At 48.8% G+C, this 22,911-nt stretch overlaps 1 protein-coding gene across 1 annotated transcript; it reads right to left on the bottom strand.

Annotated features, from left to right (window-relative positions):
* Positions 1-4,868: 4,868 nt before the first annotated feature.
* LOC148595523 (ras GTPase-activating protein nGAP-like) lies at positions 4,869-22,670 on the bottom strand. Its single transcript, XM_088520376.1, has 12 exons — positions 22,490-22,670; positions 21,616-21,722; positions 20,091-20,200; positions 16,400-16,553; positions 15,109-15,207; positions 14,244-14,798; positions 12,231-12,375; positions 10,728-10,872; positions 9,629-9,865; positions 8,752-8,953; positions 6,175-6,374; positions 4,869-5,529 (listed from the first exon to the last, which is right to left on the bottom strand). Exons 1-12 carry the CDS (start codon positions 22,668-22,670, stop codon positions 4,869-4,871), a joined length of 2,796 nt encoding a protein of 931 aa, XP_088376502.1.
* Positions 22,671-22,911: the final 241 nt, after the last annotated feature.

Genomic DNA, 22,911 nt, shown 5'->3' with positions numbered 1-22,911 from the left:
CACGTGCCACTGCAAAGGCTGAGCAGAGGCCGGCTGTGTTAAGGAAAGTAAAAGCAGATGGCAAACAGGGCCAAGGCATGGGCACCGACATCCCCGGAGCTCCCCAGCTGCACCCATCGCTTTTGGCAGAGCCAGTGGTGTCCGTGGTGCTTCACTCGCAGGGAGCCTGTGCTTTGTCCAGAAACATGGGTGCCTGACAGGCAAACACAGTGCGCAGCATCACTGAGCCTCAGATTTCCACAGGTGCTCTTGCCACCTTCCTGAGAGCAGGAATTTGCTTTTGAGCTGCAGCGGAGTCTTTGTGAGCCCGAGGAAAGGAGGGCCAAGAGGGAGTAGGAAGCTCCCTCTCTTGAGAGCGTTGGTGTCATTTCCTGAGCACAAGTGTGGCTTAAAAAGGATCTATGCTACTTGCTCTTGTTGCTATTTATGTCCCAGTAATGCTGTTTCTTTTGCTTACTTTCTTGTTGCAGAGTCATCATCACAAAGCATTTCAGTACATAAAAATCCAGGTGGAGAGCAACTGGGGAAATCCAGACTACACCTGTATCTATCGAGTGCAGGTGCATGGAAAAAGAGCATCGCAGCACTAATGCTGCTGGCTTTTCTTCAAAAGAATAAAAGAAAGAAAAGGAGAAAAGAAAGAATGTTGTGTCTCTTGTGTTTGGGGTGGAGCAGGGCATTTCCTAGGTGCTCTCCAAAGGAACAGGTTGCCTCCTTTCACACGCCACTTGGTCTGTTCTTGCTGTGGACGGGAGTGCAGCTTGAGAGGAGAGGTGAAGGGGCCTCTCCATATGAGCTTGGAGGACACATGAGCTTGGTGGACACGCGCAAAGCAGTAAAGCAGAAAATACAGCATTTCCTTGCTTGGCCAGAAAATGGCTAGATTGCTGTGTCATACAGCAATCTCATGCAGACAAGAAGAAACCTCTCCAGCCTTCAATAACAAATCTTCTGCCAAGCAACATAGGAGTAATGTACTTACAAGGGGGACTTCGACTGTGTGTCTTGCTGCCTGGCAGTTCTGTTCTTCGCCTGTTTGTTCTTCATTGCACTCCTGCTCCACAAGGATTGGTCCCAAAACAAAAGGACCGCGCCATGCTAGGAAATGTGTTGAAGCTTGGAGCAGCCCTTTCTCTTGTAGAGAGAAAAGAGTGCATGTGAGCTGTGTGCAGGATGCTGGAGGGAGCATCTGTGGGCAAAGGAAACCTTGTGGTAAACTCCTCACTGCTCTTCTTCCCTCTTGTAGGAGCATCTCTTGCTGGAGAAAAAAAAAATGGCCTTTCAGCTCTAGAAAGGGCAAGCTCTTCGTGCCCTCGGTGCAGAGCGTGAAGTCAATGGGAAATCCTTGGGCAAGCATCTGTCTCAGGACCCATCACCTGAAGCCACAGATAGTGGTAATGCCAATGGGGTGTAGAACAAACTCTTCTTCATGGGTGCCTGGTTGCCAGCTCTCACTTGCAAAGCTTTAGCCTCTGGAGGCAAGGAGTGAGTTGTGAGTGGTTGGGGCTGCAGCTCTCTTTTGGACTTTCTGTGACTTTTTAGGTGTGCGGTGCCATATGTTGCCTTGGGCAAAAAGGATATGTTTTCCTTGTGGAGGGACATCAGGACATGCTCGTGTCCCTCTCACCTATGAATCCAGAAGTGACTCTCGGGGAGCACTCAGGACGCACAGGTTCATGCTGTAGTCATTTAGTATTGCCTGACAGGACGAGTATTTTGTGACCAATCTCTTTGTGTGCTTCTATGTTGAGCATTTGCTGTGCCAGCCCCTGGCATGGGACAGTGCTGGCCTTCAAGGAGAGGCCGCCACATTAAAAGCCTCAAAGAAGCAAGCTGCAGGGGCTCATTGTGCTTGGTCTGGGTACAAGGCCCATGGCAGTGCTCCTGCAGTCCCAGGAGAAGCCTCCTGATGAGCCCCCAGAGTTAAAAGTTCTTTGCTACATAAACCTTAACATATTGAAGCTTGATTTCTTTTTCCCCATAGGAGCTAAGCAGCCTGGTCTGTCGCTTCGGGTCACGCTGGTGTCGGTTCTGGCTCGGGTCCGGGGCGGTGCTGTGGTCCCACCGCGCACTGGACATGACACGGCGCCGCGCGGGGACCCCCTGCCTGGCGACCGCGGCGAGGAGGCCAACCATGAGTTCCCCCCGCCGCACGGCGGCCCTCACACCTGGGCCCACCTGGGCCCGCCACTGCCGCCGCCTTGGATGGCGCCACGGAGGAGCTGGCGCCGAGAGCGGAGGAGCAGGGGGTGAGTGCGGCAGAGGGTGCGGGCGGCTGCAGGAGGGCGGCCCAGAGCACGCAGAGGGGCCGTGGCGGCCCCAGGGCAGCCCCTCGCCCGCCCCCTCTGGCTGTAGGACCACGGGGCAGGGCTGCCCGCGAGGGAAAGCAATGGCTTTAAAGGAAGTTTCCACAGGGCTCAAGCAGCTGCAGCTAGAAAAGCCCCTGCTCTGCATCCGCCTGGTGCAGGGGGCATCAGCATCACCCAAACTGATGCATTTTTGCTGCGCAAGGAGGGCAGCTCCAGGCAGCCTGAACTGATCCCTGCTGATAGGCAGTCCCTGAGCTGCCTGCAGCAGCAGGAAATGCTTCAAAGCGGGTCTGAGTACCCTAATTCAGTGTAATTTGCTTCCTGATCACAGCTTGCTTTGGTTAGCTTCATTCCTCGGGAGGGAAAAAAAATAATAAAAAAAAGTAATCATCCTGAAAAGACCTTAGAAACCTTTTAAGATAACCAAGGTGACACTTACAGGGAGAGTTTGTATCATTTTAATGGCTTATGTACATCAAAAATAATGTTTGACATGGAGTGTTTTATCTGTAACTGCTTTCCAGTGGGCAATGGGAGTTAGGTGTGACACACGCTCCAGGGAAAATTGTAGAGTTACCATTGGGGGGCTTTTAGAGCAAAGCAGTGCTTAGAAATCATGTTTATTTTGTACTTAATTACGTCAGCCGTTTGCATAGCCCAAAATGTTTAAAGATTTTTTGTTATTTTTTAAACAACCTAAGGGCAAAACCTTGGGAATCACCAGTTTGCGCAGTTCTGTCTGTGCTGTCTACATCCCAGTGCTGTTACCACTCCTAAGTGAACAATTTCAGGTGGAAAATCTCATTGATTTTAATGCATCTTTCAAAATCTGCCACCCCCCTGCATTCTTCCCAGGCAGGGCTCTTCCCAACGGGATGTTCCACACTGCCGGGGCGAGGGAGGGCCCATCGGATACAGACCCAAACTCTGCTCTTCCGGGGAGCCCTGCCCTGGAGCCCTGCTTGTTGTGCAACCCAGTTTCCACACAGCAGAACTAGAGGGGTTTTAGTTGCTTACATTGTGTGTGCTGATAAACAAACCCCTCCTTTAAATGTCGCTCCTCATTTGAAAGTTTGTCAGGCGTGTTTGAACCTGGGTGCCCTATGGAGGTGCAGAAGTTTTTTCCCTGTCTCTGTATTGAAGCTGAACAGGTTTTCATGCTTCCCTCATCTACAAGAAAAGCTGAGGGGGAAACACTAACTTTGAAAGATTTTTTTTTAATGTGTTGTTTTTTCCGAAAGCTGCTTGTAGGTGCAGAAGTGGATCAGCATTTACCAGCTATTAGTTGCCCCTCTACCAGTCAGGAGAATTTTAGAACCAAAGTGCCTCAGTCAGGCAGAAATTCCTTCTCAGCTACATGATTCAGATAAATATATTTGAATGTCCTTCTTTTCTTAGGAACCTCATTAAGACAATATCTCAATGAAAATGCTTCATCATCAATGGAAGAAATGATTCCACCTCTTTCGGATACCTCATTGTCCTCAGACATGCTTCCACCCTTTTCCTTTGAGATGGAATTTAACTTTACCAGGTAATATATTCCTATGTTTCCTATGTCTGGTCATTTAATACCTTTAAAAAGGAAGTGTAATAGTATATACAGTGAATGGTGCTATGTTAAATCTGCAGGTGAAATGCTACAAAGGAACCGTGATTACATTAACCTTAATGTCAGCACCCTAGAAGTGACCTTCCAGAGAAGGTCATCTGCTCGTATAAAAATCCTACCTCTTTTCCGACCTCTCTTGGGATCTCTCCTTCACTTGATTGCTGATTAGTCATGTCACTAAATGGTGCTTTAAAGAGTTTTCAGATGGGTGAGAATTAGAGAATAATCATGACTATTCCTGTGATAGTCTGAGGGCGTTAAAAAAACTTTCTGTTAGCCACTAGTTGTTTACAGAGCAATAGTCAGGGATTAGTGCCGAGATGACCATGAAGATATTGGCTGACATTCAGCCACTGAAATTCTTCAGCTTTGGATTTGAAGCCAGAACCCCCCTCCAAAAACCTTAGACTATTTAATTGTGAGGAGTAGAAATCATTTGCTTAAGACATAGAGATAATTTATTTAAAGGGAGAGTCTGCCTGGCCATTTTAGTGGATTTTTAGTCTCCTGTGTCCCATGATTAAAATAAATAATTAAAAACTGTATAATTTGACATTTGGGTGAAATAAAGTCCTTGGGTGAAATAAAGTCCTCGTTTATATGCAGAATTCAAAAAAAAAAGGGGGGGGGGCTAGTAATTAGTGCATATAAAGAAGCTGATAGCATTCTTAGCTAGAAGAATCCACTATGATCTCAGTATTTAAATAGGATACACGACTTGTCTCCCAAAACACTGCGGCCACTCGGCTTGGCACACACTGAGACGTGTCTGCGGGGTGAGGGTGAGGGAGGAACAAACCGATCTCTGTGAGGGAAGCAGGAGCGAGTGCTCCAGTAAATCCAGAGAAAACAACAGACAGCAGTTTACCCAGTGGTATTTTGTATTTATTCATTTCTCTTTTTAGGTGGCTCTGATTTTAAATGAGCACCATGGGACAAACGCACTCTCACGCCTCCGTTCTGCGGATCTGCACCTGGCTGCTGCTGTTCTGGCAGGGCAGGGCGATGGGGACGGGCCCGTCGGGTGCCGCACGCCGCCGCGACAAGTCCTCGCTCTGCGTGCTGCGCTTGCTTAAGTCTTCCAGGCTGCTGTTGCTGGGGCCGCTGAGTTTGAAGTCTTCGCTGTTGCTTCGGCTCCAGGAGCTGGCAGTGCTCAAGTTCTCCAGGCTGGAGTCCACCGAGGTCTTTGGCATTGGCGCGGGAGGGTTGTTGAGGTGGTAAACCGGGCTCTGGAAGGAGAGGGGCTGGAGACTGCCCTGTCGGTTCAAAGCTGGGCGCAGAGGCCTTCTCACCTGGGGAGCGCTCTGGGGTGTGTTCTGTGTCTCCCACAGCTGCTTAATGGTGGCCACGTGGGCCACGGAGACCTGGCTGCCCGCCAGGCGCAGCGGCTCCTCACTCACGAGTGCGGCGTGCTCGCCGTGGGCCGCGTGTGGGTCCTGCAGGTTCACGAGGGAGATGCTGCGGCCGTTGGGCAGGATGCTCTCCCTTTCGTCCTCATCCGAGTAACTCGTGCTCTGGGTAGATGCCTGCTGAGCCAACAGCAAGGTCTTGCCTCTAAAAAATCCATCTGCATTTTCCTGTGTTGGAGATTTCATCTTATGCAAGTCACTGTGGAGTAAAAAGGAATTTGGTTATTTTTTAACTGAGCCGCATCCCTACGAGATCTGTCCCAGAGAAGCCTCTCTACCTCATTTAACCCCCCCGCCAACTTCCTCACTCTGAAAGACTCAAGGAACCAGATTTACTTTTACGAGATCTTAGTGTTTCAAGCTGCAACACACTCTTCCTTAATTACCACTTACCTCTGAACATTAGGCTTGATTCAAGAAGTACTTCACATTTATTTTTCACAGGTGAAATGCAAACCATTCCCACCAATTCCCCCATCTCTCACACCCTTCTCTTCCCAGCAAGACTTAGGAACATTTCAGGCCCCATTTAACCCTTCCCCAGCTCTATATTATTGCATGTGTCTAAAAATTCAGCAGGAGCTATCTGAAAGCTCCTGTAAGTCGAGGCAGCTTGGAGGGACGGCATTTGCAACGGGAGCTACATCTGACGGTGCAGAAGCTTGACACAGGCCACCCTGTGCAAGATCTCTTGTGTTTCTGCCACCTCCCAGCTTTTTACTTCACATGAACCACTCCTACGGTGTGGGAAGGTTCAAGCAACAAGGCATTCACCACTGCCTGGGCGCTCTGAAGTGAACCCTCCTCATCCCCCATCTCCCCTCCAGCTATGGCCGTGACCAACCTGTCAGTGGGGTCCTCAAATATCTTCTGAAGCCCTGAGGAGAGACTGCCACTGATGCTGGGACTAGAATTGTGCTCAGGGAAACGTCTCAGCTGCTGTTGTATGGGCGTAGGGTTGGTCAGGGACTTGGTGATGTCCGCAAGAATGCGAGGCAGAGGTCCCAGCTTTGCCACAGTCGCCTGTGGGAAGGAATTTTCACCCTATTTGGACAACAAGCACCACGACACCCGCCAGGTTTTGGATAACGATGCCCAGAGGCGGAGGGGTGGAGGTGGAAGGAAGGAGGGTGGGTGGTTGTGTGCGGGTGTGCCCGGACCGGGAGGCAGTGTTACGGAGCAGCGTAATCACGGCGACGAGATGGATGGAGGAGACCAACGGGGTGCAGCAGACATTGAGGAAAGAAAAGGAAATAGAAAAGAAATTAGGATTGATCCCCCAAAACAAAACAAAACAAACAAAAATCATGCTCAACAAAACCAAACTGTGGCCATTCCAATGCAAAACTATCAGGCAAAGCAAACTAAAGCCAGGCTGGGTGAGGTCAAAGTGAAAACTACAGTATCTACTCATTAAGCAGGGGGGTTTAAAGGCTACAGATTCAGCTAGTGGGAGGGAACTTTCCAGGCAAAGGGAGTCATGTGGTAAAAGAAATGCATGCCAACAGACAAGGGATGCGGCATTCAAGGGTCATGAGAGACTTGAGAGGGTTCAGGGAGGTGGGGAAAAGAAGGTTTTCATTTCAGAAGCCTTTGGGCTTGGCATGCTACGCTGATGCCGTCTCCTGCAGCAAACAGTTATCAAAAACTAAGGTGCTCCTTCCTTCTTAAAAGCAACTGCATGAAAACACCACTGACCCTCATTCCAACACTGCCATGGAAGGTGGGATTAAACGCTTGACTTCAGGTTTACTCCCACCCTAGCCTGGTGCTGGCCAGGCTGAGCACGGTAGCAGCCCGAAGGGGAAGCTGCTCCTTTGGATTCCTTATTTTTGCCCTCTCTGGGTCAAGACTGGTTGTAGCAGCTACACGGTGCTGCTTGCTCTCGTGCCTGAAGCAGGAGACAAAAGCGGTACAGACTTAATGCTGAAGTAAAACTCCCTCAAAGACATTCCTCTTTTCAAAGATGTCCTTATTTTCCCCTTGAGCAAGGATCCGGTCACTCCAGAGAGAGGTCTCTTTACAGAAGCTTTCTTACAGAGCATCTCCTGCTCTATTAAAATCTGTGAGGTTACTTGTCTCCTCAATTCCCACTCACTACCCACAGTAGAACAGCCCTGCAGTGTAAAGCTTTACGTCTGGCTCCTTCCCCTCCCAGCTGCCCGAGACATTTAGGACGTTTTCGTTTGGAGAGCAGTACCCATTTGCCCTGCAGAAACTGGGTTTCCCTTGACCTGATGGCCTGAGCATCTGGAGGAAGGTGGCACAGTTTGTGGCACTGATGGATTTACCCCAACTTATGGAAATGGTGGAACTGGTCTTTTACATGCTCCCTTTGCCTGTTTTTCCGAGCTTGCTGAGCTGTCTTTATAACAAAGATTTTATTGCCTGTGACACCAGGAGTGCAAACTCTGCGCATGTGTGACGGAAACAGATAAACAAGACCACAAACCGTTATCAGCCTAAGATTAACTGAGATTAATATACATTATCCTTCTGAGTCAAGGAAATTTAGATTTACTCTGATGCACAAAGCTCAGTGCCTTCTTTTAGATAATGTGCTGTGAGAAAACAAATATCCAACAAATCATTATCTTGGCAGACCCTTCCAGCAACAAAAATCATTAGCAGCACATTGCAAGTCACCTCAGCTCTCCAGTTTCAAAAGACATGGAATACAGACAAAATAATGCAGCTCCAAAAGTGCAAATATGGAACAGTTTTAAGTACTTTCAGGAAAAAAAAAATGCTGACATGGAGTTCAGCTTCTCTGACTCTTGTCAGCTTTACTTGTTAACAAGGTTTTAATGATTTGGGGTCTTGCAGGGAATGTAGCTGGGGAAGAACAACCCAGACTCTGCTCTTGCGCAGTTCAATGGCCCCAGTGCTCAGAGCTGCAGCCGAGCGTCTCCCGTGGCAAGGAAGGAGTGCAGCTCTGGCAAGGGCCCCTCTAAGCTAAAAGCTAATGCAAACGTCACAGAAACGGACGAATCTCAGCGGGTTTGGCCCTGGTCTTCCAGGAGAGCAGTTCTGCCTGGCCAGGACGTGACTTCAGCCCAAGCTGGGCAGGGGAGGGTCCAGCCAGGTGCCTCAACTTGGCTCCAAAAGAGCCACCCCCCAGCATTTCCATTTCCCAGCCAAGCACTCGAGTGCTGCCCTCTCTGCCTGATTTGGGTGTCTGCACCAGGAGTGGGGCCCAGCCGCCCCCAGCAGCCGCCCCGGGGCCTCCCGGAGCCGGCGGGGCCGCAGCGGGAGCGCGAGGGAACCGTTGGGCAATGGCCCTACCGCACATTCCTCTCCCAAGCCGCTGGGCACTCTCTCCCCAGCGCGGCTCCGGCTGCTCCCCTGATGTCTCCTCGTGTTTACGGTCGCTACGCTACAATCGCCGCGTTCGCCCTCCCAGGCCTCCGCTCCGCTTTACCTCATCAAGCTGGGAAACAACCTCACACAAGAGGGAATGCAGAACAGAGAGCTCTCTGCCCACGTCGATGTAGCCCTCAAATCCGGGCATGTTGGAGATGCTCTCTGGATTAGAAATCTCGAGGAGAAAACGCTTCATTCCTCCCCACTCATGTTCCAGAAAGTCATTCATGAAGCCCATGTACTCTTCCTTGTTACCAAACCTGCAAGAAAGGGGAGGGAAAACTCAGTCAACAACCACCACAAAAAAGCACAAGAGTAAAATAACTGTCTGAAAACACTTCATGGTTATCTTTTGACTTGCCTTTCTGAAAAGGTGTCTGGAAGGGGAGAAAATGGGCAATTTAAGAGATTCCCTGCTTTCTCGACTTGGTTAAATACTAGTAACTCGCCACTCATACTGTCAACAAGGGGGTTGGTAACATCTCTTCCCTCCCACAGACTTGGTTTCTCTCCAGCACCTTCCCTGCACCCCTTTCCCTAACGGAGAAGTGCTCCTGGGCCTACATTCAGCTGGGAACCTGGGAGGTGGAAGGGGAAAAAACCCATGATCCTTGGCAGGAACGGCACTTTTTTTTTTTTTTAATAGCATAAAACAGGCACACACAGGCATGCTAAACCATTAACCTCTTCGTGCTTTTCTCCTGTGTCCCTCTACTGAATTCAGTGCACCTCCAGTATGCATTCAAATTGACTCTGCCTAACTCAGCTCTGGGCTGTTCCAAAGAGAACGGAGGAAATTTCTTCCTTTCTAAAGTCTGTTCCAATTTGCCCAAGAATCAGCAGTCTGCAAAAATGACCACTAGGCAGGGCTCTCCTTACTTGGCCTGATTTGCACCTCTAGAAGCAGAGATTTCGAGGTCATCCCCACCACCTACTTAGCAAAATTGGCCAGATTCTGAATCACTTTAGCAATAAGAGTGAGGGTGCGGGATGTCTGGTCATCAGGATACTCCTGCATGAGGTAGAAGAGGCTGGGGGACATGATAGCAGGACTCAGGAAGTGCAGGAAGAGTGAGGCGCTGATCAGGCGCTCGCTGATGTCCTCCTTGCCCCTGCTCAGGCACTGCTGCTTCCACGATGCAAACACCTCCTTCATCTCCCGAGGGAACACGCTGAAAAACAGCAAGCAGAGACACAAAACCGTGTGGGCAATGACAGGCAGAAAGTCAAAATGGTGACCAATCACTTGAAATAATTAACTGTGAGAAATCATCCTTGACTCATATTTTCACTCCACCTCTCTAGGCCAGAAAATGTCATTAAACATCTATTCTTAGACCATCATTTAATCTGGTGATTCTTAAGTACCGGTTAAATCATCCCTTGTTCAAACATGTGAAATGAAGCTGTTTTCAGACCCACCGATGTGCAGACTAAAAACCACCATGACCACGCTGGAACAGAGTGCTCCAGATATTTAAAACAAACTGGATCAAAATGAACTATATAACTCTATATGAACTATAATTGAAATTTGTATTTTGCTTGTAAAGCTCTTCCACTGCTTTGCATATATTTTGCCCTGAAGCAGAAAGGACATTTTTTTTTCCAAGGACACTCAGTAGCAGAGATTAATAAAAATCTTTCGGCCAGTGTGATTTCCCACACTTTTTGGTTTTACCATTCTAAAGGGGCTGAGACAGAGTTGTCTATACATACCAAACCCACTTTTTATTCCGAGCTCCCACTAAGCTGTCTTTTCCCTTAACTCCCTCCTTGTTCAGGCACAACTCACTATCTGTCCCCTGCAGAGGATTTCAGCAGAAGCTCCCGCTGGAACCCCCTGGTTTAGGCAGAAAAGTCACCCACGGTATTGCGCCCCAGGTAATAAGGCAGCAAGAAAAGGAAACAAGGCAGTCTCAGAAGATAGACGGCTACTTCCTAGCACGACTGCTGGCTTCACATCCTCAGAAGAGGAATTCACACTTTCCACTCAAAAGAGCTGTGAGGGAGAAGGAGGAGAGAGCGCCTCACCAGTAGGAATTGATGATCTTGCAGAAGGCCAGCTCGCAGCACTTCTTCAGGTTGCTCTGATGGTCTGTTAATTCACTGGGTGAGCACTTGCTGGGATCCACTTCGCAGTTTTCATCTGACTCATACAGAGCTTTGATGAACTCTCCTGGACACAGGGAAGAGGATGACAGACCACGGTCACTAGAGGAACAGCCTCCCTGATGCACCTTTCAATCCTGCTTGTGCCTTTCGGGAGCAACCTCGCTGCCTTGCGACACGGCCTCCAGACACCAGACCTTGGCAGCCTGGCTCCTCTGGCTCTCCCAGAGGAATGAGGCTTTGCTACTTGTTCTCAGGCCTTCCCCAGGAAATGCACTTGACAGTGATGTTTATTTTTATTATCTCTAAACTCGCCCTCCTTACATTTCAAATCTGTCTCAGGAGTAAGACTAATACTCCAGTGCGAGATCAATCCTGCTTGTTTTCTCAGTTTCTTACAGGAACATCTCACAATGCCTCTGTCGCCTGCATCTTTCAAAGTCCTTTGCGTTTCTGTAATCCTTGGACACACATTCAAAAAAGGACGAGGTTTCTTTTGCTTAATATATTTAAATGCACCATTCACCGTTTTTTCTCTTTTTTTTTTTTTTGGACTTATGCTAAGAAATGTTTTTTAAACTGCTGCTGTTCACCAGACAAAACCTTCATTCATTTGTTTAATGATTCAGTGTCTTCCGAGTTCACCTCCTGCCATGACCTTGCCAGCTCCGAGCTAACACCCCAAGGCTTGTTCGTGCAAAGGGGTTTTGTTTTTCGACCTCTGTTTTCTTAAAAAGCCTTAACCAACCATCAAGCCCGTCCAAGCTAAAGCCAGCAGTGTTCTTGCAAGCAGATCAGCTGCCACATTTTCTTAAACTGTTTTGCTTAGGTCCAAAATCTTCCTGCTGAGGGCATCTAGATCACTTACTTGCTAAACCAATCAGCATCACTTCTGTGGGTGAGCTCTGTTTTAACTGTTGCTTCCTGGGTTATTTTTTTCCCTTAAATGTCTTTGAAAGACATTCTTTGTGGTCCATGAGGCTCTGTATTAATCGTGTATTGAGACGCTCTCGCAGATAAAATAAACAGCTCACACCAACGTAATGTCACTAACTCTTTCAAAGAGCACGGCATCGGAGTGAACTGCCTAGCGACATTCAGCACGTGATGAAGAATGAGAGGGATATATTGTCACGAGCAGCCTTGCCCTGGGCACCAGACAGGCTGTACAACCGACGGCGTATTTCCATCTCTAACATTGGTGATTTACAGTCTTATCACTCAGCACCAATGTTCTAGACCACGGCATAAAAGCCATTAATTTTCATTCCGGCTTCACCACTACAGCTGTGGTCTTTGGATGGGTCACCTCCCAGATCCCAGCACACAGAGTCCAGTCCAGTTCCTTGACTTATTGTTCTCTGCAACTGGATTAGCCCTTGTAATACCAAAAAAAAAAAAAAAGACAGGTTGGCACTTTCTTACCTAGTGCATCGTGAAGATACTTTTGCCCTACCAATTTTAGGTATTCCTCAACAGCTTTGGTAGCAAGTGTGTTCTCCCTGAGGATCAAGACATCGTGCTCCCCACAACGATCTATCTCAGACATCACCAAATCTGTCAAGAAGTCCTGAAGAAAAAAGTAACATGGGCAGAGGTTATTCTAACTGGACTCAGTCACGCTAGGCAGAAACCAAGGAGGAAGCATAAACACAGGAGCAAGAGGATCACTGAAATAACAGTCTAGCTTTGGACATGGGGTGCCAAGGACTGCTCTTCGTGCTGAACACAGACAAACTATACATTTAAAAACCCAAGATGGAAGTTAGGAATCAATTCTTGCAGCTCAGCAAAATTTAATTAAGAAGAACGGCTTACAACAACTTAATTCACAAAATGAAAACAGCTCTGGACTTGGAAAAAAACGTTGGCATACTTGCTGTGGATCTACATGGCATGGAAGTAGCAATAGAGTTTCATCACTGTGAAAAACCACTTAATATAAGGCTTAGTCCTATAGTAATATTTCTTTCCTCAAGTGATAAGTGCTTATGAGCCAAGGACACCCAGCACATCACAAGAAACACTCGGTACTTAACGAATCTCCAGGACAGGAGCTGTACTTTTGTCCGAGGTTTTTTACTTTTCAAAAGAAAAAAATACCCATGATCCTAAATTAGGACTAAATGATAACTGTGACTTGCTAGTGCTGCTCCAAACATTAATGTCCTCCAAAGAGCACTGCAGCAAGGCATCCTAGCCCTACTGATTATACAAAACTAATGTATCAGTACAAAATATTCAGAACAAACTAGGGCAAATATTCAGAACAAATTAGCTATTGCTTTCTGATGAAATTTGACAGAAATATTTTCACATAGTGCAGGCTGGGACCATGCATCTCTATCAGCACCACCACAGTGTGAGCTGCAAAGGTTCCTTGGCCCAGGCTGCTCAACGTGTCTAGAAAAGAGACCTTCAAAAATACTGTGGCACTGCAAAGACAAACTGATCACATCAACGTGCCTACTCCTTGCAGCTAGCACTGCAGGAATCCAAGGGCTGCTTTCAAAAAGCATTTTAGTACCACCCTAGAGGAGTTATCCCAGCTAGCAACTTCCCTGGATTCGAGAAACAGCGCGGTGAGGAACAAGCTCTTATCGAGAGAGCCCCCCTTCAGAAGGGCACATCAGGGCGGGCAGGGTACACGACTACGGGCACACGAGAGGCTGTTTCACAGCATCTGAGTGGGGCTGTCACCTGGATGCTGCCGACGGCTGCTCTTCCACATCTCAAACCCTCACACTTGTGTTTGGGGGCGCGTAACTCACTCCCCCGGCTACAGCTGGGCACCCCTCTCACACACCCAGCTTGGCAGGAGCAGCCAGGTATATCGATGCCTTTTAATACCTCTCAAAATTGTCTAAGCCCTACAGGACATTTTCACGCACTTTTTTCCAGCATGCACAGAGAAGTCCTGATAACATCCCTGAGCACACTAAGTCCTGATAACACTGAGCACAGCTTCTGTAAAAGCTGTTCAAACCCTGACCAAATCAAGGCTGGAAGTGATTAACTGATTCAGCCTGAGACAACAATGGCAGTTCAGCCCATCACAGGCATTTCTGGAAGTTACTTTCTAGCTTATTTCTCTCTTAAGATTCCTAAACACTCAATGAGTCCCCAATGAGTAACATAAGGTTGGATGGCCCCTCCTACTTCAGCCACTTCACTTGGCACAGAGTATCTTCAATCTTGGCATCAACCAGTGCACTTGCTTGTTGGTAAGAAACCCATCCACATGCATTTGCCCAAGCCCCTGAAAGTATTTTCTAGACCCTTTTCCTAGCTTTTGATCCCGTATCCAGAAATGCCACAGGCACCTTCTGCTGCTGTGTGCGGTCAGGCCAGCCCATCCTTCCTACTTTCTGCAGCCCCAGAAACACCCACTGCGAGCAGCAAGAGGGAGTCATTTGGACAGGGGCCGCCTGCTCTTACCTTTGCTCTCCCTGTGCTCTGCAGGATGTGCACCAAAGCACCAGCCATCTCCTCCTTTTTCCTGATGCTGATCACTGGTTCGAGCACGGAGCACAGCGTAGTGTAGTTGCTGGTAACAAACTCTGCAAATTCTTTGTATTGCTCCATGGGCAAGATGGTTATGGTCTGGTAATGGGACTTGATCTGAATGGAAGGTCTCCCTGCTTTCCCTTTCTTGGGTGTAGATGGGCTCACTGGGTACCATTTTTCCATAAACTGGTGACCAGTTACGCTGGCCACAGGAATGTTGACCAAGCCCACATAGTTATTCTTGTCCTTCTTCTTCTTCTTCTCTGCATCCTTGTAGATGTGAACTGTGATGCTTTGAAGAGGCGGGAGGCTGTAGAACTCAAAGTGCTCTCCCCAGAAAATGTTGTCAGCTTTTGTTTTGCTGGTGGTGCGGGCGAAGAGAGTGTCATCAAGGCACAGCTCACAGAAGTACTTTTTCTTAGGGGTCAGGTCCTTTGCCTCCATGATCCAAAGACGAAGCACATTCTCAGCTCGACAGTAGTTGTCCTGCACGGAAGAAAGATCTCAACTTTGATTCAGAATCTCTAGGAAATTCAACATATTGTCTCCTAAAGCAGAAGCAACTTGCTGTCTTCTGCATGTCCAAGGTAGGGGCTAGAACATTTTTCTTCTCAGAAAGCTCCCAGGGAGGCAGCATGCCAGCTCTAGAGCTGACCTACCTCAAGTTTACCCATGGAAAACCTGACTTTCTTTCACCCAGCTCTGAAATCCCTTTTCCTTTTGCCAGCGCTGTACTGCACCATTAACCCATGGAGCTCCATGTCCTTTGCTTCCTTATTTCTGGAATTTCCATTACCTTATTTGGCTGCACTGCTCTGCGTACATTTTCCATCCACTTGTCTCTCTCCGCTGCTGAGGAACAGCTGAAACATTTACTGCCAGTGGAGCAGGTTACCTGCAATATATAAGTGATCAGCTGAGATCAAGCAAGTCCAGAAGACATGGACGATCCTGCAAAAAGTAAAGATGACAACTAGGAATGTTTGAGAAACAGCGAGTAAATATGAAAAAGGCAGGAAAGCATTAGAAGATCCCAGAAAGCAGAGATGGAGAGGCCCACAGAAAACAGAGAAAAAAAAAGTCAGTTCAAATTAATATCAAACTAAAAGGAAACATATGAAGGGCCAAAGGTTACTCTTAAAAGACTCTTAAACATCTTACAATACATCTGGCTATAATCAGCCAGTCAAATATTTTTTACACTTGTTAATTGATCCATAGCTATGAAATGCTTGCAGTTTTCCCCAGAAAATCCCGGGGACCGGATGATTTGGTCACGAACAGCGGAAGGACAGAACTAGCAGTGTGTTGGCACAAGGCAAAACTCCCTGGAAACGGTGACTTCAGGAGCTAATGCCAAGTGAGTGGGAACAGCTCCTGGCCGAGGCTCAGAGAAGAGCCTGCTACCCACTGGCTTTCTGCCAGGGCCGCTTCCAGGTTGTACTGCAGAGCTTTAGACACATGCAAAGGACTCAGCTGAAGCCACATTGACTCTCCCCTGCCACAGCCGCTCGCGACGGCCTTGGGCGCATCCAGCTTGGTGCTGCCCTTGCAGGGAAATGACCGTGGGAGCACAAACAGCCTGTTCTGGAGGCAGCCCGGGTTGAAAAGCAAAGAAGAGCTTTGCTCCCCGCTGCCCGGTGCAATGGAAATGTGCTCAGCTGCCGAAGCTTCTCCTCAAGGAACCTGGGAAGGGGCTGAGCTGCTGCAAGATGCTTCACACTGGAAATGACATTTCTCAGTTATGGTATATTTTCAAGTGAATTTAGGTGACAGGAGGAAAATCCAGCTTACAAGCAATAGCTACGCTTAGGGCGTACATACGTGTGCTGACTACAAATGCCTAGAGATTTCCCAAGGTAAGAGAAGTTCAATTAGAAGATGCAGTAATTGAGAATGTTTTCTCTTTGCTGACTGGCTGAAGTCATCAGGACTTGGGGATCTCATGCCAATTCGGCAGACCTCAGGAGAACATGTGTTCCCAGTTTGCTCTCCAGCTGCCTCATCACAGGCCAGCATGCTCTAATACATAAGTACTCAAACTGACTGACAGCATATAATCTGCTGGGTGTATGGAAAGTGCTCACCTCAAAGCAGAAGTCTTGACCAAGGATGCTGCTGTGAAGTGGTTTGACAAAGACTTTTTCTTCTGCCCCAAGATCCAAGGTCTCCACCGCGCTGCCCGGGCTCAGTAAAGACGCATGGGAACGGGACTCTTTCAGCTTTGGCAATCCACGTGACCTGAAGAACAACAATGGGGAACGGAAACATTATTTTTCTGACCATTTCTAAGAGATGTGGCAGCATCCTGCAGAAAGCTACGACTTGCTGGTGTTTCTTCAACTAGGGAAATGTTTGCTAACAGCAAAAAGCACACTTACATCTCTACATCTCTAAACCAACGCAGAATGGTAGCTGCTCTTGTTAGAGCAAGAATACCCCCTGCAAGATACAATTTTTTTTCTTAAGATATAGAGTCTTTGACCTAAAGTCAAACACAATTATTTCCCACTTTATGGCGCTCAAGTCGTTCAGCTATATTGAAGTTTTGCAATTAATGCTTCCCCTTTTCTTCCTCCCCATGTCTCCACTACTCACTTTTGGCCCCCAGCTCGACACCTGTGGCTCTTCTCTCTTTTAGCTGACCAGCTCCTGCGTCCCTTGGCTTGGGCAGGGTCACCTCCACGACACTGTTACCAGTGCAGGCTCCTCTTTGTCCCTAGAAATACCCCTCCCTCCTCCAGGCATTTTGGAACCAACTACCCAAGGCACTGAAAATTTTTCTGTATTCTCCCAGTTCGATTTTACGGTGACATTTGTGTGCAGTAGGAAGCTCTGCTGTCAACAGCCCAGTAAACAGGTGATGGCATCTTTACCTTAGGCCCTTCTTCCCCAGGGCCAACACCGAGCTGATAAGCTACAATAAAGACACAATACTTTTAGGCCTAAACTAATGCTTTCACTTCCGAAAACAAACTACAGGTGAACTGAATTTTGCCCCAGCAGCATGCGAAAAACAACATGAGGACAGCCTCAATTTCCTTCTCAACCTCACAGGGCTTTGCTTTATAAAGCTACACAATAGTTTCTTTGAAGGCAGGGCTCCGTGTTTGTCAGAGCAAGAAAAGGTAGATGTTATCAGTCACCCTGGCCCTGGAAGCCTGCACAGCACCATGGTGCCACCGAGCACTACCTGCTTAAAACGGGAAAGGGCTGATTCACGGGGCAGGATAGGGATGTTCCTACTGCCCTGCAAGGAGAAACAAACAGGGGCAGCGAGAGGAGGAAATGGGGAGGAAATGGCCATTCCCTCCTATGAATTCCAAATAATTACACAGACTCAGCTACTTTATGCTACCTTCTTTTGCACCCAAAAAATTGGAGCTGACTTTGCTGTTGGAAAAACGTCCAAAGAGCAGCATAGTTCAAAACACAGATGAGATCTTGTTGGACGCCTCTTCCCTCCAGCCCTTCTCCTCCCAGCATCCTAATCTCTTCTTCATCTTAAGAGCTTCATTCCCACATGACTTCAGAGTTGTTTTTCTTGCTATTGGATCCACCAATTGCATTTTGCAGGTGCTCCGAGATAAACACTGACACTTTGGGGTGGTGGCAGGCGGTGGTGGGGAGAGAAGAAACTATTTTCAAGTTTATCTTTATGATGGAACCGAGTTTCCCTTGTGGTTTGATTGATGAAGCATCCTTCGAAAAGCAGTAGACTTAACTACAACCTTTCAGCACCCTACATGCAGCTGCCTGCGTGGCCAAGCAGCGGGAACAGAACTCCATGAAGCCTCAGGCTTTCCAACAGAAGGTACCTATGAGGTCGAGCAGTGCCTAGACACTTCCCTTCTCCAAGCAGGACTCATCAGTGCTCTTGACCCTCACGATCCTGCAGCACGAGGTTTCACCAACCCAGCAGTCAAGCCTGGCACAGGGCTCATGCTTTTGAGCCATGCTGCTCATTCGCACAAAGGTTTCTCTCCAAAGAAAGCTCCTCTCGGCTTCTTCCTGCTTTGCTGCTCTCCAAGGATGTTCCTTTTCCACGCTGCGTGCCCTCCGCTTGCTTCGGCGGACACATGGCCGAAAGGAGGAGGATCACGTGGACACTTGTCCTTATCCAGGGTTCTCTGCACCGCTGGCTTTCCAGGTCGCTCCTTCCCAAATCCCAGTGTCGGGCCCTGCCACCCTGTTCATTTGCCTCTTGGATCCTTGTTTTTAAATCCGTGCACAGGAGACTTGGAGGGCAAAGGGAACAGAGCAGTGCCGTGCCGTGCCAGCCCCCGTGGATGGAGTTTTATGCTTCACACACAACTGGAGAAAACCCACGTGCCACTCAGGTCTAGCTGACAATTCATGCCCACGCTGGCAGGCAGTAGAGGAAGATCCATTTTTGAAGAGAGGAGAGGGCTTTGTTGTGGAGCAGATCATGCATCAAAGCAAAGTCATAGCGACTCATTGTAAATAATGCTTATTGACCTTCCTAAAATAGTATCCTTTCCACTGGAAGAGGATGCCTCATCAGCCCACATTTACCAGGAGTGCCATGTTATGGAAACACTTATGTCTTTACATTATTTATGGCAGAGATTTTTGCATCACAGAACTTCAAAGAAAGCTGGCGACAGAAGTCACTAAAAGCAAAAAGTACTTTACCACAGGGTAACCTTCTTTAATATGGTTATGCTCACCACACTGTTTCATACAGCCAAGTTGCAGCTTCCTGAAAATAGGGGTTTATAACAAAACTTCACTCCAAACGGACCGCATGACATTGCCACGACTAAAGGGACAGCATCATCCACCATCGGCGAGCAGCAGCCGTCCGCTCCCCAGCTCCTCACGTCAACAAGACCTCCAACACCCACAGCCATCTCCACGATTTTATGGCACTGCCTTTCAGATGGAGAAGACAGAATCATCGATTGAAATGGCACAGCACGACAGGTTCAGCTAATGAATTCTGCTCAGCTAAGGGAGAAGTAAAAATGCACTAAACAGCAAAAGGGGAGAGAGCTCTTAAGTACAGGGCAACCTATTCTTCACTCTGTCTGATACTCCTGCTGAGCTACTGTGGAATAAAATGCACTGTAAGGCTTAATGAAGACAATTAAGAGACTTTACAAATAGTTAGGAAAAAGCAGCTTTTACCTGCCTCTTATATAATCCATTTCCAGCCCAAAGTTCCAGCAAAAGAGACACAAGCAAGAATTTACCGCAAGGAGCTCTTAGATGGATAGAATTAAGTTCCTTATTGAGTTCTCTCATTTTCTGAGAAATAGATGCTCTGTTCACTGTAGGACTCCACCCTGCAGCAGATACACAACTACGGCCTTAGCCAGGTCCCTTCGTGTGCCGGATCGGCACCGCGCGTCCTCGGGGCTGGCCAGGGCTGCTCACTCCGACCTGCCTGCACCAGCAGCCCCGGGGCAACTGCGTGCAGGCAAGGGGCACTAAAACCACCCGATCCAGTGGTTTTCTATCATGAAATCTAAGGCCCAGTGTTTACTTGCAGGGATGCTGAAGATGAAAAAGGTATTTGACTGCAGATGCTTAACCTGACCTTTTTTGTCAAATGTTAAGAGTAGTTAAAGGTTTCAGCCTTGTGTTGGTGCTGCCTCGCATATTCTAACATATCAGTCAGTCCCAAACACACCCATCTGACAGCTGGCAATAAAATCCTTCCCTCACTTACCTCTCTGGGCTTGTGCTCAGCAATACTCATGCTGTAGGTGCACTCTGTGGGTGACATCACCTGGGAGATGCTCTGACTCTTACCTGTCATCGGCATTGTACAGAGTAGGGAGACGGAAACTCGTGTTCCTGTCCAGTTTTGACTGGCTCTTTGTCCTCTCAATGGAGCCTTTCAGACGTTTACTGAAGAGGCCCTAAAACGAGAAGTCACAGCAGTGAAGCAGGGAACCTCTTGTGCCGGGAACAAATCAATCAGGGCAGTGTCACTGCATCCACACTCAGTGATTCCCACCAACCGCCGTGAGGGATCTGCTGTATTGGGATTCCCCAGAGCAGAAAGAGGGGCAGGACAAGATCGTTGATGACCGTTCCCCTGCGTGACAGCTTTGAATTGCAACAAGCGGCACTGCTCATGTTACAGGTGAACTTCAGTGAACTCCAATTACTACTCAAAAGACTCAAAAATTAAACAAACAACCCCCCTCCGCTACCAGCAAGCAGTAGTCTTGGGTACTCAGTATTTGACCCTATGCTCCCCTTCACACACCATGTTTTTAGTTCTTGGATTAAGACTAAAAGATGCCTTGTGTCCATTGCATCCAAACTCTCTTTTTGGACTGGGATACAACCAGCCTTACCAAAAAACAGGCAGTTTCAAAACTCTCACTATCCAGACTTGAAAATCTCTGAAGATTTCAGTATAGTGACTTCAGATACTTGTCCAGGTGTTGTTTTGAAGCAAAACTCAACCCAAAATCTAGCCAGGACCTAAACATATTACGTGTCCAGCTAACCTGCCTTCTAAACAACTGCTGCTGGGCTGCTGGTACCACCGCCTGCACCTCCTCCTCCGAGCCCGCACTCCGCAGGGCCACGAGGACAGGGAGCCACGTGTTCCCCTGGCAGCGCCGCTGCAGCTCCAGCTGCTGACGGGCAGCGCCAGGCACCTCCGCGCGCGGGGAAGTCACGGCTGTTTCCAGCAGGCATCGCTCCACCCTGCGCCACAGCCCCGCGTGAGGCTTGGAAGACAACACGCATTTTAAACCACATTGCATCCAGCTCCTGCCAGGGCTTGCAGGCACACGTGCGCGCGTTCCTCAGCGTGATCCAAGCAAACGGTGAGCTCCTTAATCCAATAGGATTCAGCAGCACTTGAGGGGCGGAATCAGCTCTCCCCCTCCACAGAGCAGCTGCACGGAGCCACCGTGGGTGCCCCTTCCTTTACCCGCTTCATTAAGAACATTACAGGCTCAGCAAAAATAACATGCCATCACCAACCTAGAGGAACTATTCTCCTAGCCAAAAATTGAATATAGAATGCAAACTCTGGCAGCAACTTCAGAAGTATTTATATAGGTTGCTGCCTATGTTAATGCTGATGTGTCATTATTTGCAGCCTTAGATCCACCCTTGAGAAAAAAGCAAACTACAGATCTACCAGAAATATCACCAGTAATATACAGCAGCAGGTACCAAAACCACCTGAGAAAATCGAAATACTAAGTAAATACTCTTTCCTCCTCAGAGCCTGTTTATACATTATGGTATTTCAACCTCCACCTCCAGTTCGATGGGAAAATTTGCTCCCCTGCAGGAAAGCGGGACTCACCGGCACTTTGAAAGGAGACGTGTTCGCTGCATCCATGGAGTTGGTCTTCTCCGACGTGCAGGTCCCCGAGATGCTCTGTCTGCAAGGAGACCTCTCTGCCGGGACCTCTGAGAGAGAAGAGGAGGGAGGTGAGTGGGCGCAGGAGGGCTCTGTGCCACACCGCGCGGGCGCCCCGGCACAGTTTTGAGTGCATTAAAACACTGCCCAATTCCTCCATCTCTGATTTACTCGCTAAATTACAACGGCATTTCCGCTCACAGACTCAAGGTTATGAATCCCACTTGCTCATAGGCAGTAAGCAGTTAAAATAAAAAAAACACTGGTGCAGATCAATACTCGCTGGTATTTATGATTCGATTACTGTTTGTTCGCTACTATTCCAAAAACTTTATATTATTACGAGCTTTCTTCAGGGATGGCGTTACCCGCGATGCCCTGGCACGTGGGGTTTGGATGGCGCCGGAGCCAGGACACGCAGCCCCCGTGGGCGCCGGAGGAAAAGATGGAGCATCGCGGCGGGTAAGCAAGCCGGCCCTGCAGCGCGGCGCTGCGGCTCCAGGCTGCCTGTTAATTAGGAAAATAACGAGCAAAAGAAACCACAAGTCTTCAAGTCTTATGAGTAGTTTACCTAGCAGATGCTGAGCGTGCCGACAGTTTTTGAGCTTTCTTACAAGCTTTGAGAATGAACGCTAAGGAGCTGGGGGCAACTGCAGTATTAGGCCTGGAGTTGAAACCAGTCTGGGGCAGCGTGACAGATTTGGGCTGAAGAGCCCCCGTGGTGCCCCGCAGCAGCTCAGCCCCATAACGGTGCTGTGGGGCTGCCCGCTGTGGGGATGCTGCTGAGCCCGGGGAGCCGCTGCCCGCACAGGGGTACCCGAGCCCCGCTCCCCCGCCGCGGGCGCGCAGGACGCAGCACGAGCAGCACCTCTGGATGCAGAGCTGGCATAAAGCTCCGGTCGCACCCTCCTGCGCCGCGAGACACGGCCCCAGCGCAGGGGACGCAGCGTGAACGGCAAGCAGCAGCACACGATGCAGCGCTGCAGGGAAGCTCCCATCGCGCCCTCGGCGTCGCGCTCCTCAGCGCAGTGGGCGGGAGCATGAAGACAAGCGCCCGGTCGCGCTGGGAACCCGCGGGACACGCAGGTGCGCGGCGCTGCGGACTGGCGGCGCCTTGTGACATCACGACAACAACGGTTCCGAGCTGCACACAACGCAGCGCCATTCCCTGGTTTCCAGGATTCCAAACAACAGGCTGAAACTACAGCTCCTCAAAGGCAGCCCTAGGACCTGCGACAG

This window comes from Tinamus guttatus, unplaced genomic scaffold (genome assembly GCF_059628265.1).
Source record: "Tinamus guttatus ecotype Peru unplaced genomic scaffold, ASM5962826v1 Tinamus_guttatus_pri_ptg000087l, whole genome shotgun sequence".
In the NCBI taxonomy this organism is placed as follows: Eukaryota; Metazoa; Chordata; class Aves; order Tinamiformes; family Tinamidae; genus Tinamus; species Tinamus guttatus.
Note: the sequence above shows the minus strand (reverse complement) of the source record. Positions and strands in the feature narration are given on the sequence as shown.